The sequence below is a fragment of the Gymnodraco acuticeps genome, unplaced genomic scaffold (assembly GCF_902827175.1).
Source record: "Gymnodraco acuticeps unplaced genomic scaffold, fGymAcu1.1, whole genome shotgun sequence".
Lineage (NCBI taxonomy): Eukaryota > Metazoa > Chordata > Actinopteri > Perciformes > Bathydraconidae > Gymnodraco > Gymnodraco acuticeps.
Genome location: NW_022991180.1, coordinates 5,004,152 through 5,019,002, shown reverse-complemented (window position 1 = coordinate 5,019,002; position 14,851 = coordinate 5,004,152). Strand labels below are relative to the sequence as shown.

General features: G+C 38.9%; 2 protein-coding genes and 1 long non-coding RNA gene across 5 annotated transcripts; 2 read left to right on the top strand and 1 right to left on the bottom strand.

The window, feature by feature from the left end:
- The first annotated feature begins 433 nt into the window (after nucleotides 1-433).
- On the top strand, nucleotides 434-4,962 carry si:ch1073-143l10.2 (autophagy-related protein 16-1). 3 transcript variants are annotated; one of them, XM_034237788.1, is made up of 7 exons: nucleotides 434-703; nucleotides 786-849; nucleotides 967-1,051; nucleotides 1,255-1,328; nucleotides 2,281-2,532; nucleotides 2,618-2,739; nucleotides 4,665-4,962. In XM_034237788.1, the coding sequence occupies exons 1-7, from the start codon at nucleotides 616-618 to the stop codon at nucleotides 4,694-4,696; spliced, it is 717 nt and encodes a 238-aa protein (XP_034093679.1). In that variant the 5' UTR covers nucleotides 434-615; the 3' UTR covers nucleotides 4,697-4,962. The 3 variants fall into 3 exon arrangements, with proteins under 3 accessions (XP_034093679.1, XP_034093678.1, XP_034093680.1); XM_034237787.1 differs by lacking the exon at nucleotides 4,665-4,962 and adding an exon at nucleotides 3,652-4,435; XM_034237789.1 differs by lacking the exon at nucleotides 4,665-4,962 and adding an exon at nucleotides 3,652-4,437 and having other exon boundaries at nucleotides 440-688.
- On the top strand, nucleotides 4,706-7,809 carry tex36 (testis expressed 36). Its single transcript, XM_034237790.1, has 4 exons — nucleotides 4,706-4,852; nucleotides 4,948-5,088; nucleotides 5,274-5,348; nucleotides 5,457-7,809. The coding sequence occupies exons 1-4, from the start codon at nucleotides 4,802-4,804 to the stop codon at nucleotides 5,760-5,762; spliced, it is 573 nt and encodes a 190-aa protein (XP_034093681.1). The 5' UTR covers nucleotides 4,706-4,801; the 3' UTR covers nucleotides 5,763-7,809.
- Nucleotides 5,639-13,436, bottom strand: LOC117560776. Its single transcript, XR_004571242.1, has 3 exons — nucleotides 13,173-13,436; nucleotides 7,478-7,543; nucleotides 5,639-5,809 (listed from the first exon to the last, which is right to left on the bottom strand). It is a non-coding gene; the product is annotated as an uncharacterized LOC117560776 (long non-coding RNA).
- Nucleotides 13,437-14,851: the final 1,415 nt, after the last annotated feature.

Below are 14,851 nucleotides of genomic sequence, written 5' to 3'. Positions count from 1 at the left end.
AAAATCTATTAAACACTAAAGGGTTTCAATTTATTTTTAATCGGTCCCGTGTTTTGTGTTATTATGTCATGTCTTTTAGCCAAATGGTATCAAAAACGATTGTATTGTGCCATTTAAAATCTAGGTTTTGTAAATTATTATTTAAAAATAAAAAAATATTTGGGAAAATATAAATAATTTATTATTATTATTATTGTTGTATTACTGTTATTATAATGATTCTAAATATATATACATTCATTATAGTTACATTCAAAAAGTAAAATATTAAACGTCCAAATATTCATAGCGTAATGTGATTTTATCTCAAATAACTTACACAAATAGCCTACTCCTGTTATATGTATGGGATCATGCATATAAGATTAGAGTATTGTAACGTGTTTTGATAAAGTGTATGCAGGAGACATGGTCCCTGCAGGTCACAGGTTATAGCCGGGGGGTGTGAAGCAGCTGACTGAACAGGGAGGAGCTGTGCCTTTTTTCAGGCAGTTCATTCCTGTGTTTTCGGCTACGTTTTGACAATAATATCGTCTTTGACCAAAATAAAGTGGGATAGAAAAACGTATTAAACCTGTTGACATTTTGGGGATTGACAAATTCGTTTCAATCACAATGAGAAGCTGGAAGAATCACGTGCGTGGTGAACTGCAACAGAGAGACCAAACTGAGAAGCTGCCTTTCATCGGTGTGTTCACGAGCTGTGAGTTTAATATGTCTTCTATTAGCTTTTGCAGTATGTTCCCAGTGTCTTAGCCTGAGGACATGTGTGTTCTGTCTTTCAGTGTCTCGGATGGAGGAACGGTTTGAATTTCGCAAAACATGTTTGGATGATGTTCAATCTAAGAGGTTAGAAATGTAGCATTGAACTCCATTTACATTTCTCCATTTTGGCGATTTGGATACCCAAAGCTTGTTTGTTATGTATTTGTTTATATATTTCTTCACACCGGTTTGTCTTTGCAGTTTAGACCGAGGTGGATGTGAAGTTGGGAAAGACACCAGACTCCTTCAACTCCAACTGAGGGAGAGTGAACACCTGGCAGAAAAGGTAGGTTCAATGAGGAGAAATCCAAGGACTAACATATTATTATCAGCCCCCAAAATCTGTTCAATAAGCAGTTGCACAAGAATGTGTTCTAAGCCTCAGACAAGCACCTACAGTACTAATCAGAAAATATACTATTGCCTTACCTTTTAACTTTTAAAATGACAATAACATCATTTTTTTGTTGTTGCTTCTTTTCCTCACAGCTCTCTCAGACCGTCTCTGACCTGACCACAGTCCTGTATCTGAAAGAGGCTGAACTGCAGTACTGGCAGTCACGGTAATTTCAAGTTTAAAACAACAGACATCAGTGTAAACTCCCTGTTAATAAAACTGAGCATAATACTTAGAGACAAATAATCCTTGGGTGCAGTTTGTTGGGTCACCTTAAAGCCCAGTATGAAAGTGGTTTGGGGAATTCATTGCATTTTTCCATATCATTTTCTTAAGTGACAACAGCCTTGATTTTCCATAATATTCAATACCCAATAATGAAATTAATTACTTTTGCAATACCTATCAACCTGTGAGACGTCATGGGGTAAGTTGAAGAAATGCTGAATTAAGAATATGTTGTGATCCATATATTCAATCAATCAATCAAAGTTTATTTATAGAGCCCAATATCCAAAATGTAAAATTGATCTCAGGGAGCTTTACAGTTTGCACAGAATACGAAACCCTCTGTCTTTAGACCCTCACATCGGACAAGTTCAACTTGAGGTAACAAGTTGAACTTGTCCGATGTGAGGGTCTAAAGACAGAGGGTTTCGTATTCTGTGCAAACTGTAAAGCTCCCCACAAAAAATGGAGGAAACCTCGGGGAGAGCAACAGAGAAGGGATCCCTCTCCCAGTATGGACAGACTAATACAAGATAATACATTTATAACATGGATAGTCAAAAAATAAATCCAATCATCTACATCCCACATTCAATAGAAGAGTGGTAATATGTTACTTTTAGCACACTGAAGGAACAGCATGACTTTATAAAGTATTGCATAATCACCTCGTGTTCTAGTGCTGTATTTGACAATCAGCTGTTAATATATCATAAGCAGAAACAGTTTGATGAATAAGCATAAATCTATCTTAATCCACATGGTGTTCTTTATTATTAGCGGGTGAACTTGTGACTTACAATCTAAAATCTAAGTGTTTGAATTAACAGTACCCTGATGAGGTAATTAAAGTTACAGTAAATCATCGTTTTATGTCTTATCTGTTTCAGTGTGTCCCACTTTCGCCAAGAGGCCCTTTCTCTGGCTAAAGGGAGTAACACCATGAAGGCGACTCTATCAGAATTTGAGTACACCGTCGAGTGTCAATCCAAAGAGTTGGCAGCCCTGCGGACGGAGCAGAAAGGAATAAATCAGGCTTTGGAACAGGCCTGCAGAGAGAAAGAAGAACTCTTACAGCGCTGGATGGAGGAGAAGAGGGAGGAGGCAGGCAGGTTGAATAAGTACAACGCTGCACAGGAAAGGTAAGAGAGTGTAGGAATTTACAGACTTTCATATGACTACAGTTTTGGAGATTCTAAGTTGTTACTGATTACTTCTTTTTATTAGGTGGCAACGTTTTGCCAAACAGCTGAAGAAGCACCTCCATAATGCAAGGGCAAAAGAGTTTGTTCCCATTGTGTTGAGCTCTTGGTGTGGTGAAGCAGAAATGCCTACATCAGTGATTCAGAGTAAGAATCAACGATCTCTTCAAAAATAAAAATGCATAATGCAGTAGGTGCAAACAAATGGCTGCCTCTTAATTAAAGAGCGCTTTCATCAAGAGCATCCCAATGACCTTCCTAATTATGGATGTCTAGTTGATGGGGTCAAGACAATGTTATCGTAATCAACAAAGATCTAATGGCACTGATGAGGGCTCATTTAGTCTCATCAAATAACTCAGTGGGCTTTTAGAGAATATTACCAGAAGCCAATCACTCGAGTGACCTTTCAGTGCCCCATATCCACATACAGTATAGTTGCTTGTTCTCCTGAAAATGATATCCCCATATCTGTCAATTACTTTTAGCTGGAAACACATCTCTAGGATTGTTTGTTTTTGAGTCATTATACATAGTCTGCAGAAGACAAGGTCCTGGTGAATGGGTCAAACAAATGAAGGTTTTGCACACAGAAAATTGTTGATATGTTTTCCTCAAAACGTAACTGAATATGCAATTCCCAACATTATATTGTAGGAGACAGGCTAGCATGCGTGCATCCCGTACCTTGAATGTATCATAATCTTTATGAAAGTACTGGACCAGACTATGTCACCTGAGGAGGCAGCCATTTTGATGTATATGTGTGCTTAAACATGATTGTTGATAACTGGCCTGTTGCTACATTTTGATGTTGGGACTCATTTTTGTCACATTCCTGCTACTTTCTCTGAAATTGTACTAACTGTGGGAGAGAGTACATGCTTATTGCAGTATGTTAAGACTAGATATACTTATATGTTATTCCTTTTAGGCCTATAAATAAATATAAGGTTTGGTATCGATATTGGTGCCTACCTTACTTTGAAGAACTTGACAGTTTTCTGACCCTAGATGGTATCCTCAGGTAATTCAACCTGTTTTTCATCTTGTCCTCAGGGATTAATAATGCATACCAGGGACACTCAGAACACAACCATGTCTAAACTGTGACCCTAGTTGAATATTCCCTCTGTATCCTGGCAATGACAGTTCTCAGCACGATTACCTCAATGTGAATTTCCCTATTCTACATTTGCTTGCAGTTGAAAGATAATGTTCCTATTATGTAATGCCAAAAAGAATAACTCAAGAAGTTTTGCTTTCTTAACTGTTTTATTTGACTAAAATATATTTAGAAGTCCACCATATTCTGTAAATATATTGTTGGATTAATACTTGCTAAATTGCCTAGTTTTACATAGTTTTTCCTTGTTTTACAATCCCTCTTTCCCAGTGTATCAGATATGGAATTTTACCTCATTGAGACTTAAAGGATTAAAAAAATCCCTCCAGTTGTACCATTTCAGGTGATAAACCACACTGAAACTATGCTAGTTTAGTTCACACCATTCAAATCAAGGTCTGGTGTTCTACAGTCGGGGCTTAGTGTCAGTCACTGTGGGCCTATTTTAACTTTTACATATGTTAATTTCAAACAAAATCATGTGAACCATTTTAATTTCCTAGGTCCAAAAGTGTATTGTATGAAAGAAATTGAATAATCTGGGATCTTTAAATTGTACTTTTTTTAAAAATTACTTTGAGAAATTAACATTTCTTATTAAAAAAATCCCAGAATAAACGTTATTTTATATTATTTAGAATTGTTGTTTTTGTAAATCCAGAGTTGTAAAAAATAAAGTCACGTATATGTTAATTTTGTTCGCTTGGTCATTTTAAAATAGAAACAATTGTGTTATCCTTGTCATTTAAAAAGAAAAACATGCCATTTTGGCTTCAAATGTGTCCTCAGTTGCTTAACTGCAGAGCTCCTTAACAACACATTTGGTAATTTTTCCACATTTACAAAAAAAGACAAGGAAAATCCCACATTGTTCATATAATGACTTAATTTGCTATAATTTAATATTAAACAAAACAGCCTCTATTGTTTCTTCCTTTGCTGACAGAATTCCAGTTCCACGTCTCCATGGCAAATTGAGATCACATTTCGTTTCCATAGTCACCAGTGTGTTTGCACTAGTTAAGTTGGACAGCGATAGTGCTGTATTGTTGAAACTATTCAGTGCACTCTCTAAATATTAAAATGGAGAACGGTGCAATGCGATGTTCTTCAATGAGTAATGGTGGCAAATGGGTAAGAAATCCTTAATTTCAAAATCAGATCATTACAAATAATAACATCGTATTGCTTTGTTTTGTAACAAGCTTTTCTTTCCATTTTCTTCTCAGTTTGCTCATGAAGTTTTACCAGAAAAAGAGAAAAGGAGTCGTGAGGCTTGTACGAGCACTGGGATCATGCTGACTCAGGTTAAATCAGCACTGCCTGAGGCTTTGAACTTGGAGCGCTTTCCTAAATGGAAATCTCAGCAGGTGTGTTTACACAAAGGATAGTATAGTGTTTTTTCACAGCGTATATGGCCCAGGGCTTTGAAAGATAAAATAACATTGCACTTCATATAAAAGCAAATCTGCCTCCTCGTTTTATCCCTTTAGACATGTGTCTTCACTTGTATTACTTGTGTCTTCACATTTTTCCAATTTGCGTTTCTTTATAGAAATCCAGAGAGTATCCTTTCTCCAGCCATGACAACATGAATGCCTTAAAAGACAACATCTCTGTCTTCAGTAATGTAAGTACAAAGACAGATTCCAGCCATTATAAAATGTTCACATCCGTCCCCACGTTGCACCTTTTAAAAAAGGACACCTCTTTTCTGTATCATGTTGATATCCCTCAGGGTGTAGGACTCAGGAAGAGTCTTAATGATCCCAGACAGCAACGCTCCCATTTCTGCCTGTCCCACGACGGAGCTTACAGCAGCTCTGAAGAAACCGAGGGGAACATGTCGGTCCAACACACTGACTTCACGGTGAAGCAGGCTGTTAATGTTCCCAGCAGCACCAGGCGGTTCCCCCACAACCACAAGCAGAAAGCTGCAGAGGCAGCTCTGGAGGATGTCATGTGGTTTGGACGACACGACTTGAATGTCTCGGAGACCCTGCACGTGCTGGCAGCTCAACACCATCCAGGCCCCAACGTGTAGGACACTAGATCATAGAGAGGGTGAGGGGGACTTTCAAGAGGGTCCAGCTGTCAAATAAAGAACTGAATCAGAAGCATCAGATAGCATTTTCTCTTAGTAGTGAGCAGGCTGTATTGCAGACAGAGCAAATAGAAGCACACTTGATGTTATAACAATGAATCCTCAGTGCAACTTGATATTCTTGCTAATATTTTAATACACATGGTATGTCATAGTCTTGATTTCAGAGTACTATAGTCTGAACTATAGCCCTGTGAAGAGTGCTGGTAGTTCACAGTTTGACCAGCAGATGCCAGCAGGTCTGCATGACTTCTCTGATGTCCTACAGACCTATCGATTTGTTTAACAGCCAAACTGTGTGAGAAATGTAACAACCAAAAACCCTGTGTAATGTGCATGATTTGGAGTATATGGTGAGTACAAAATAATTCGAGCTATTCTTATTTTAAGGCATATCAACATAAAGACATTGAATTATTGCATTTTAAATAAATTGAGCAGCTTCGTTTGAGTCGTAATGCATGGCTTTGTTTCACCCTTGGGGATGAAAAAGATGGATATGTGTGTATGCCACTACTGCAAGAGAGCAGAAAGCGTGGGAGAATAACAGACTGCTTAGAGAAAAGCACTTAAAGTGAAGAGTATCCCCGACCACTTTCTTCAATTGCTGATGTTTTCTCCAGAGTATTCTGACCAGCTGCTTTCTTTCTTTAATATACCCACGGGGGAGATGGGGTTTTCTCACATGCTTTCTTTCAGCTCTAGTAATTAGTTGTTCCACATACATCCCCGACCTTGTAGGAGTTTGTTTCACTTAGAAAAAGTGACATTACAGCCCACAGTTTTTATATAGCAAGAGAAGAAAGCTGTGAGTCATCCATCTGGAAACTGCTGCCCCTTCTGATTTCACTTTGAGATTATCTTCACACGTTGCTGCCCAAAAACAGAGTCCTTGATGCAGGTGCATGACTGACACTAGGCTGCAGGGCATGGGTTTGTAATGACCACCTTTGATAAAACAGAAAAAAGGGATACAAAGATGAAGAAAAAGGGTTACTGGCTCTATGTTAACCCTATATTTGCTATGTTACTGAAACAGAAACCTATAGTATATATCTGTTAAGTGTTTCTGTTGGTCAAATCAAACCTACATTCATCTTTAAAAAAAAAAAGGCACAGTGGTCTTGGGGAGTGAAAGAAATGTTAATTAATGAAAAACATTTCTGCTTTAGTGTTTGACAGTTGGTTGTTTCTGGTTTTGACTGGTTGTCTGCCACTTCTGTCCCTGTGGGTGCAGTTTGCAGACTTTGCTTTGGACCTGCCTCAACTTGAACAACTCCTCCGCACAGAAGCCACCAACACTTCACAATCAGAAACTCTCATTAGCTCTGTCAGAACAGCAGTAAAGCTTTTAATACTTCACAGGGGAGAGGAGAGCACACTGAAATTGCGTGTCAATCATAGCCGGTATGTGGTATTGTGTAACGTATGTGGCATGTCAGGCGAGATGTGTGTCTTCGTATCATGTAAAGAAGAAACAGCAAGTATATGTAAATACAGCTGCTCGGTGGAATATCAAACCTTCTCCCAAGGACAAAAGACACATCTCAGTAAACAAGCATTCAACCACCAAAGCCCTGCACTTCATGAATATTAAATCAGACACTTTGAATCCTACCTCTTTGGTGTTAGGATGCCCTAGTCTGGATTCTTACCATTCACTGTGATTTATTCACAGGTGCATGTGTCTCTTTGATGTGTTGAGTTGAGAGGTTTTGCACCTGTTAGAGAAAAAAAAGCTTTGAAAACAAGAGGTGGATTTGCCACACAGTCAAAATGACAGCAACAGAGGGAACACGTACGTACGTTTGTGTGTATGTGTGTCAAAAAAAGGCTGCTGTTCTATTTTGACATACTCTGTTGTGCGCACTGCAAAACCACCTTTTCTCCAACAAAATTGACTTCTTTTGGCATCTGTTCTGACGTTAATCTGAAGTTGTGCGTTGTGCATTTTGTCCATTACCCATTCATTAAAGATGTGACTTGAAAAGAGAGTTGCCATGGAGATGTTTCAATTAAATTTCATATTTCACTGATATATATGTTTCTGTTTATTCTTGTGCCAATTATAACTAATGTCTAGCTTCCCCGATTCTTTTGATAATTTGTTCTCTCTCATTTATTTTATATTATTTGTAATAAGGCTCACAGTATGACTCTTTCTCTTATGTCTCATCTTGTTCACATCATCTGCAAATAACAACTGCAAAGTCCAAAAAGGCCCTCAAGACATAGCTTTGATTTGGGTTAGGACTATCTAAGCGTGAAACCCCTTCCAATCTGCTGTCAGTCATTCCACTTGCCGTACTTATAATTTCCTGGCAGTCTCTTTTTTTCAGTTGGTTTCTGTCCCCTGGCAGCCTAGTGCTCCTTGTGCAGTAATGGTCAGGGGCCCTCCAGAGTCTGAGGGTGGTGATAAAGGTGGCTGGCTATCTCATTTCCACAGAGGACAAGATAACATCCTGAGAACATTCCCATCACTCGAAGAGTTTGTTCAGTGGAGATAAGAGCTCCCCAGTTACGAAGCTCAGTGGGTGTGTGTTTGTGTGTCTTTGCACTGTACATGTGTGTTTAAATTGAGTACTTTGGAGCTTGTTAGCTGTAGTCCTGCTTCCCATGTTGAAGCAGTGAGGTCTGCTGACCTGACATTGTGGCATCGAGCAGCGCAGCAGAAATACTGCTTCAAAGATCAGACCTCTTCTTGTACTAAATCACATTCCTCCATGTAATTTTTAAACCTCCGACACAGTTTGCATGCTAATTTGTGTGTAGGTGGTGAGTATAATTACATTAGGCTGGTTGTATACAAAGACCTACAAGCAGCAGTCAGTTCAAATACCTAACCCGCAAGAAAGAAAATATAGTCTATGAAAGGATGGATGAAATGATCATGAATAGTTAAGTACATATGGAAAATTGTATTCAAGACTGTGTCCATTTGTAAGCATTGCTGTTGTAGCAATGATTTAGCAGCACACTTGTGTTTAATAAGAATGACAATTAAACATTGGTTTCTATTATGTCCTATGTTAAATTAGCTATTTGTTCAAGCTTTTTAAGGCAGAATCAGTATTATGGATTCCTGATCTTTTGTTTTATTCTTGCACGAACAATGCAGTGGCAACCTTAAGGCAACAAGAATGGCTCCGCTCTGAAACACACTTCTTAGCTTAAACAGTCGTTCACTTTGGCTTGCCACATTTCTTAAATATTACCAAGTATTTCATCACTATAAGAAGCTCCACCTCTTAGTTTCATCTGCTCTTTCATAACCTCAGCATCATTGTAATCGTATTAAGTTAAATAGATACATCTATTCCAATTTGCAGATCAGGAGCTGGACCCACAGGCCCCACATATTCTGCTTCTTTACACTGTCTCCCACACTTTACTAAAAAGAGGTGGATGAAAAATGTATCAACAAATGAAGTTAATTACATTTGAAAGGGGCTTCTAATTGTGGGAGACAAGCTTGAATTCTGTTTCCTTCAGTAGATATTTTCTGTGCTTGCAGTATAGAGACTGCTGTTGTTTTCATGGCTATAGAACCTCCTGCTCTGAGCTCGATTACAAACCCTGTTTACAGTTTATATAGTCAGCATCTCGACTCATATACATATTCACAGTTTTTTTCCTAAGGGAGAAAACAAAGACATCCATAGACCTCACAACAAGTCTAATGAACTGTTTTCACACTTTTTCTCCAGTCAAAGGGGTGTATCTTCTTAATTTGCATTTTGTAAGATACATATGAGCCAATGACGGCATCCCTGTTTTCTAAAAGGCTCTGTCAGAGGCCTTTATGTGGTGGAATATAATTACATGTTAGTGCGGACAAACTGGTACTGTGTGGCTTTGTTTGAATAATGATATAATATAATCTTAACAGCAATGTTAAACGATAGTATGCTGCTTCACTCTATACACACTTGGTGGAGGAGGTACGTGCAGTACAATGGCACACTCTTAACAATTTGACATCATTATCAATTGTAAATGTAACTCCTGTGAGATTCCCATTACAATGTAGTGGGTGTCAAAAGTTGTTACATTCTCAATTTAACATGATCTCCACTTTAGTCTATTGGTAATCACAAGTGTTTCGGGTAGTGATGTTGATGCTAAATTAGCTGCACTTCCCTTTTGCAAGAAGAAGGAAACATGTGAAAAGATGTGAGATGTTTATCTAAAATCACAAGGGAAGCCACTGCAGAGATAGTCAGGTTTTCCACATTGACAACGTTATTTAAAATGACATTGAAAAGATTATTTGGTAGTTAACAAATTGATAAATGATTGGACCGAATTAATACATCTTTACAGTGTGTTTGATTTTAAAGACTTAAAGCAAAAGAGTGCTATACGCATAAGGAAATCCAATGCAACAAGGTGATTTAAGCATGGGAGACTGATTCAAGGTTGCAGTGAAATATTCCATCAAATGAGGTAAAGAGTGGAGCGGCATAATTTAACCCGTCTTTAAAGATTAACATAACCCTTGGAGGTGTTATTGTATCCCCGTAACCAAGTCAAGACTCCAGCAGTTGCAGAACAGCTCTCCTTTTCTGTGAGTTACTGCATTAAGTCTCTCAAATTTAGTAGCGCAATCATGAGCCTCCCGTTCACTCTCTGGAGTAGAAGAATCGCTTTGCATTTTAAAAAGGTCAAACACTCAGATCTCTGCCAGGAGGAATTGAGGGAAGAAATAATGTCTCTCTGCAGAAATATGCATTCACACACTACTGATCCTCTCAAATACCCAGTGTACAGTGAAGAGATTAGAGGTGTGTGTGCGTGTGTGTGTTCACTATCATCCTCTAACAACTATAAACAAAGGAAAATCATAATATCAAACCCTAATGTGGTGCACATTTGAATGTTTTCCAGGCTGTATTGATTAAGTACAAATAGATTGACTGGACTATAATGAAAATAAAAAAGGGAAGTATTGTTTGAGTTACATAACATCGTTTATATTTGAAATGTGCAGAGACAAATAAAGTATAGGAAGGTGATTTACTAAATTACTTATAGAGGTTACGTTTATAATGAACAAACACAGGATTAAAGCTGTAACAATAAAGGACTCTCATTCAAATTGAAAGAAAGGGGGGGACATATGCATGGCTAATGAGTTTAGGAAACAAACATATACTAAATCAATTGTGTAATTTTACAACATTGAATAATATACAGGACAATTTTCTTGCTCAGTAATCTTTATATTTAAGAGAGTTTAAAAGTGATTTGAATTTGCTGCTTTATTTATTTGGGAGAAAAGGGTGCATTCATTTCAATCGAAAGTTTGACTTGGAGATTATACCTAACGGCAGGGGTTCAAACTTTTTAGTCTGTCTCTGTCTCTTCCATCCCCACTGCTCCCATTGCAAACATATGCTTCAGTTGGTGTCCCCCGTCGGCTGGTGTTGGTCTTTGGAGTGTTTGGGATGGTGCCCAGTAGTTACATTGTGTTGGAGACTAAATGACCACAGGGATAGATGCACTCAGGACAGGGCCAACAGCCCCCAGGCCTCAGACCACACACAGAGGGCACATGGTACACAAGATTCAGAATAGAAGGTACGATCCATTGCTAACGGTTATTTCCTTTGTCTTAGTTGAAAGCTCTACTCAAAGCTTTGCTGGAAGTGTTGGAAATGTATGCAGAGACCGAAGTGACCAGGAAATCCAACTATGCCATCTGTACCGTGTTATACATGGCAACAACTGCTGTGTGAATAAATGTAGGGTTCACAATTATTCTACTGCAGAGACTAGAGCTAAAAAAAAAAATAGGGAGGTTACAGATTGCATGTTTTAAGCATGACATCAAGGCACAGCTGCAGATGCTGCGATCAGCACCTGTGGCACGAAGAGAAAGAATGAACTGAGTAAACATGTAGTTGAGCACCAAATCTAACAGATTTGTGGGGGTCTGTATTTCTGTCTGTCTGAATTGAAAGTTTGTAAATAAAACTGTTGGTTATTTTTCACATCTTATTTATTCAGTTAACTACATGTAAATATTATATCCCTGAGGGGTTTGAATACGTTCGCAAGTCTCTTTCACAGTAACAGTATCAGCATCAATCTTGTCAAATTAAATTAAGTTGGGAAATAGGGAAATTGTCTGTAAGATAAAAGGGGTAGGCTATGTAACTTTAAATGTGAAATGTTATTTCCCCCATAGGCCTAGATGGTTTAGCTATTTTTTTCAGCAAGAAGAAGAAGGGAAAGCACAAAAGCCACATTTAAACACGTGTTAAGATTGATTAAAATATCACAATGTTAAAATGGAGTGCACCTCTACTTAGCTAAGAAGTTTTCCCTCACATTAATAGTTTTTAACAAACTGTGCCACTGCCAACTGACCAAATTAACGTTAGCTTGCTTTATGACCAGTTTACGTGGAGAGTAGTTATATTACATCTGGTCCTTACACGATAAGACACTTGATACAAAATGTTGTTTATATATTGTATTAAACATTTTTAAAAAGTACACAATATACGTGAAATTGAAGAACGCTATGCTAATAATGCTAGCTAAATGACCAAATAGCGTAGCCTAAGTAGTGTTAACTTAGCTAGCTACATTTGAGCTAGCAACATTTCTCCCTTAACCTACTAGAAACAGCTGACTCAGAAACACTAATATTGTAAGCCGACAGTCTTATAACTACTGTGACGAGGCATCAGTTTATATATATATATATATATTGCTTGGCCAACAAAACTAAATAAAAAAGTGTGTTACATTGCACACGTGATGCTTGAGTGTTTAGTGTTAGCTGAGGCAGCCTAGCCTATTTACTGCTTTTTGATGGAGGGGTTATTTCAGGAGTTTTGAGGCAACTTGACATGTAACTGTAACTGGCCAAAGACACGCCTCCTGGTTTGAAGGTTCAGCCCAATTCAGTAATTTAGAAGTTAGCACAAATTTACACAACGCTGCTGGTCCTTACAAAAAAAAAACATGAGCTCACAAATCGCGTTGATTATAGGACCCAATAACATAGTGTAGGTAAGTAGGCTACAATCTTAATCCTTTTAAAGTGTTGGTTAAATAAGGTTTTGAGAAGCACACAATTCCATTCGAGTGGTCAACATGTGAAATTAACAGAAAAAACAACAAAATAGCAACAATCTAGTCATTTTTGACAGATCACAAATCGCCTTTCTCGCAATTTCCCACTGTCCCATCTCCATCAAAGTAATGTGTGTGCGTGTGGGTGGCGTGTGTGTGTGTGTGTGTGTGTGTGTGTATGTATGTGTGTGAGGGAGAAGTGGGCAAAGGCTCCGCCTCACTCAAAAAGCGAGAGAAAAAAAGGAAAAGCAAACTGATACACACCTCTCAATTCTGGCAGGAGGAAAAGAATAGGAGTGTTTATGAACCGTAGAAGTAAACAGCAGGATAACCAGGCACACCGAGATCCGACGCCACTTCCCCCCGTAAAACCGACAGCAGGCACCGTTTCCCAGCGCCGGAGATTGTCCCGTTGCGTTCAGGATTAAGTTTTTATGTCATCTAAAGGTGGATCATTATCTAAATCCGAGATAACAAGCGGATTTGAAATGCGTAGCCTGCGATGCTATTTCTGGAGCCCCAAAAGCCGACGTTTGAACTCTCAGTAAACATCCAGTCGAGGTAGGATTCAAGATTATTGCAAAAGGTGGTGTACAAATGTCAGTGTGTGCTCCACCGGGGTATAGTTTTGAAAGCTATACTCGAGTCGCTGTCCATGTGTTTCCTTGCGCCATCAGCAAGGAGGGACAAGAGAAGGAGTAGACATTATCCGATACACTTCATAGTGATGTGGGAATAGGCTTTATTAAGTTGCTAATGAGCTGTGCAGCTACAAGGTAGTGTTGTGAATGTATTAAAGCTCCACTGAGAGAATGTCTTTTTGCACAATATTGTTTTGCAAGATACATTTGAAGACATATAGACTTCAAGAGTTTGATCAAAAGTTTGGCACTAGTGTGTTGTGCAACATTTCTTGCTAGCATGCATTGCATACCAAACAAATTCACTTGAACTGCACTTGGCTTCATGGCCTATACTAATTAATGAGTGATTAATTAGTGCACCATCAGGCATCCATATGAACCTCTGAATATTACTTTAAATAGGAGGATAATTCCTTTTTATTTCACAGTTTCGACCCGCATTGAGTCTCTATTCTCCCCCTTTCTTTTTTTGTTTTGTTATTTTTTACTGCACTTGGATGCCCCAGTGGAAGAAAGATTCAAGTGGAAGGGGAGGAGGGCGGCTCCATTGTCTGGCCAGTGGAGGGGTGGGGATTGAGGCTGTATGCAGATGTGCTGCTGGCAACGGACATCTGCTCTCCCCCTATGGGCATTGTCACAACAGGCAAGGGAACTTAAAGTGGAGCCTGCCCACAGAGAAAAGGCCTTTTGTTAATGATATGCAGGCCTTGGCCTACACACTGCCAGAGACATATTCTTGCCTTTAATGTTTATTAGAACATTTGATCACCTCAAAAAGAGATCATAGTGTCTTTACATCACAAGCACACACCTGATGACGTAACGGCGACAGCACTGCTAAGTTTTGTCATTGGGATTTCCCTTTTCCCACCTGCAACAACACCCTCCATTCTTGTTTGCCTCTCCCTATCCCTCCCCTCATCCGTCGCCTTCAACTCCGCTGGGGGTTGAACTTCCTCTCACGCCTGCATGTGTTCAGATATGAAAGCTGGCCTCCCTAGGCAGATGCATCCCAGGCAGCATTGCAATGTACATGGCAGCTCCTATCAGGCTTTTTGATTTATCTCCGAGTTGGAAAATGCCAAGAAAATGCAAAACCAACGCTTTAATATTTATGATTCCATGCATACAGCTTGTGCTTGATGGTAGCTATCAATGTTGGCGTGTGTGTGTGCATATGTTTGTATTGGAGTCTCATTTGCCTGAACAGATATTCCCTGGTGACTGGTGGAGTCGGTGTACTGTGATTACAAACATGATTTGTTCTTGTACAGAGCACTGTTGTACATGGCTGATCTG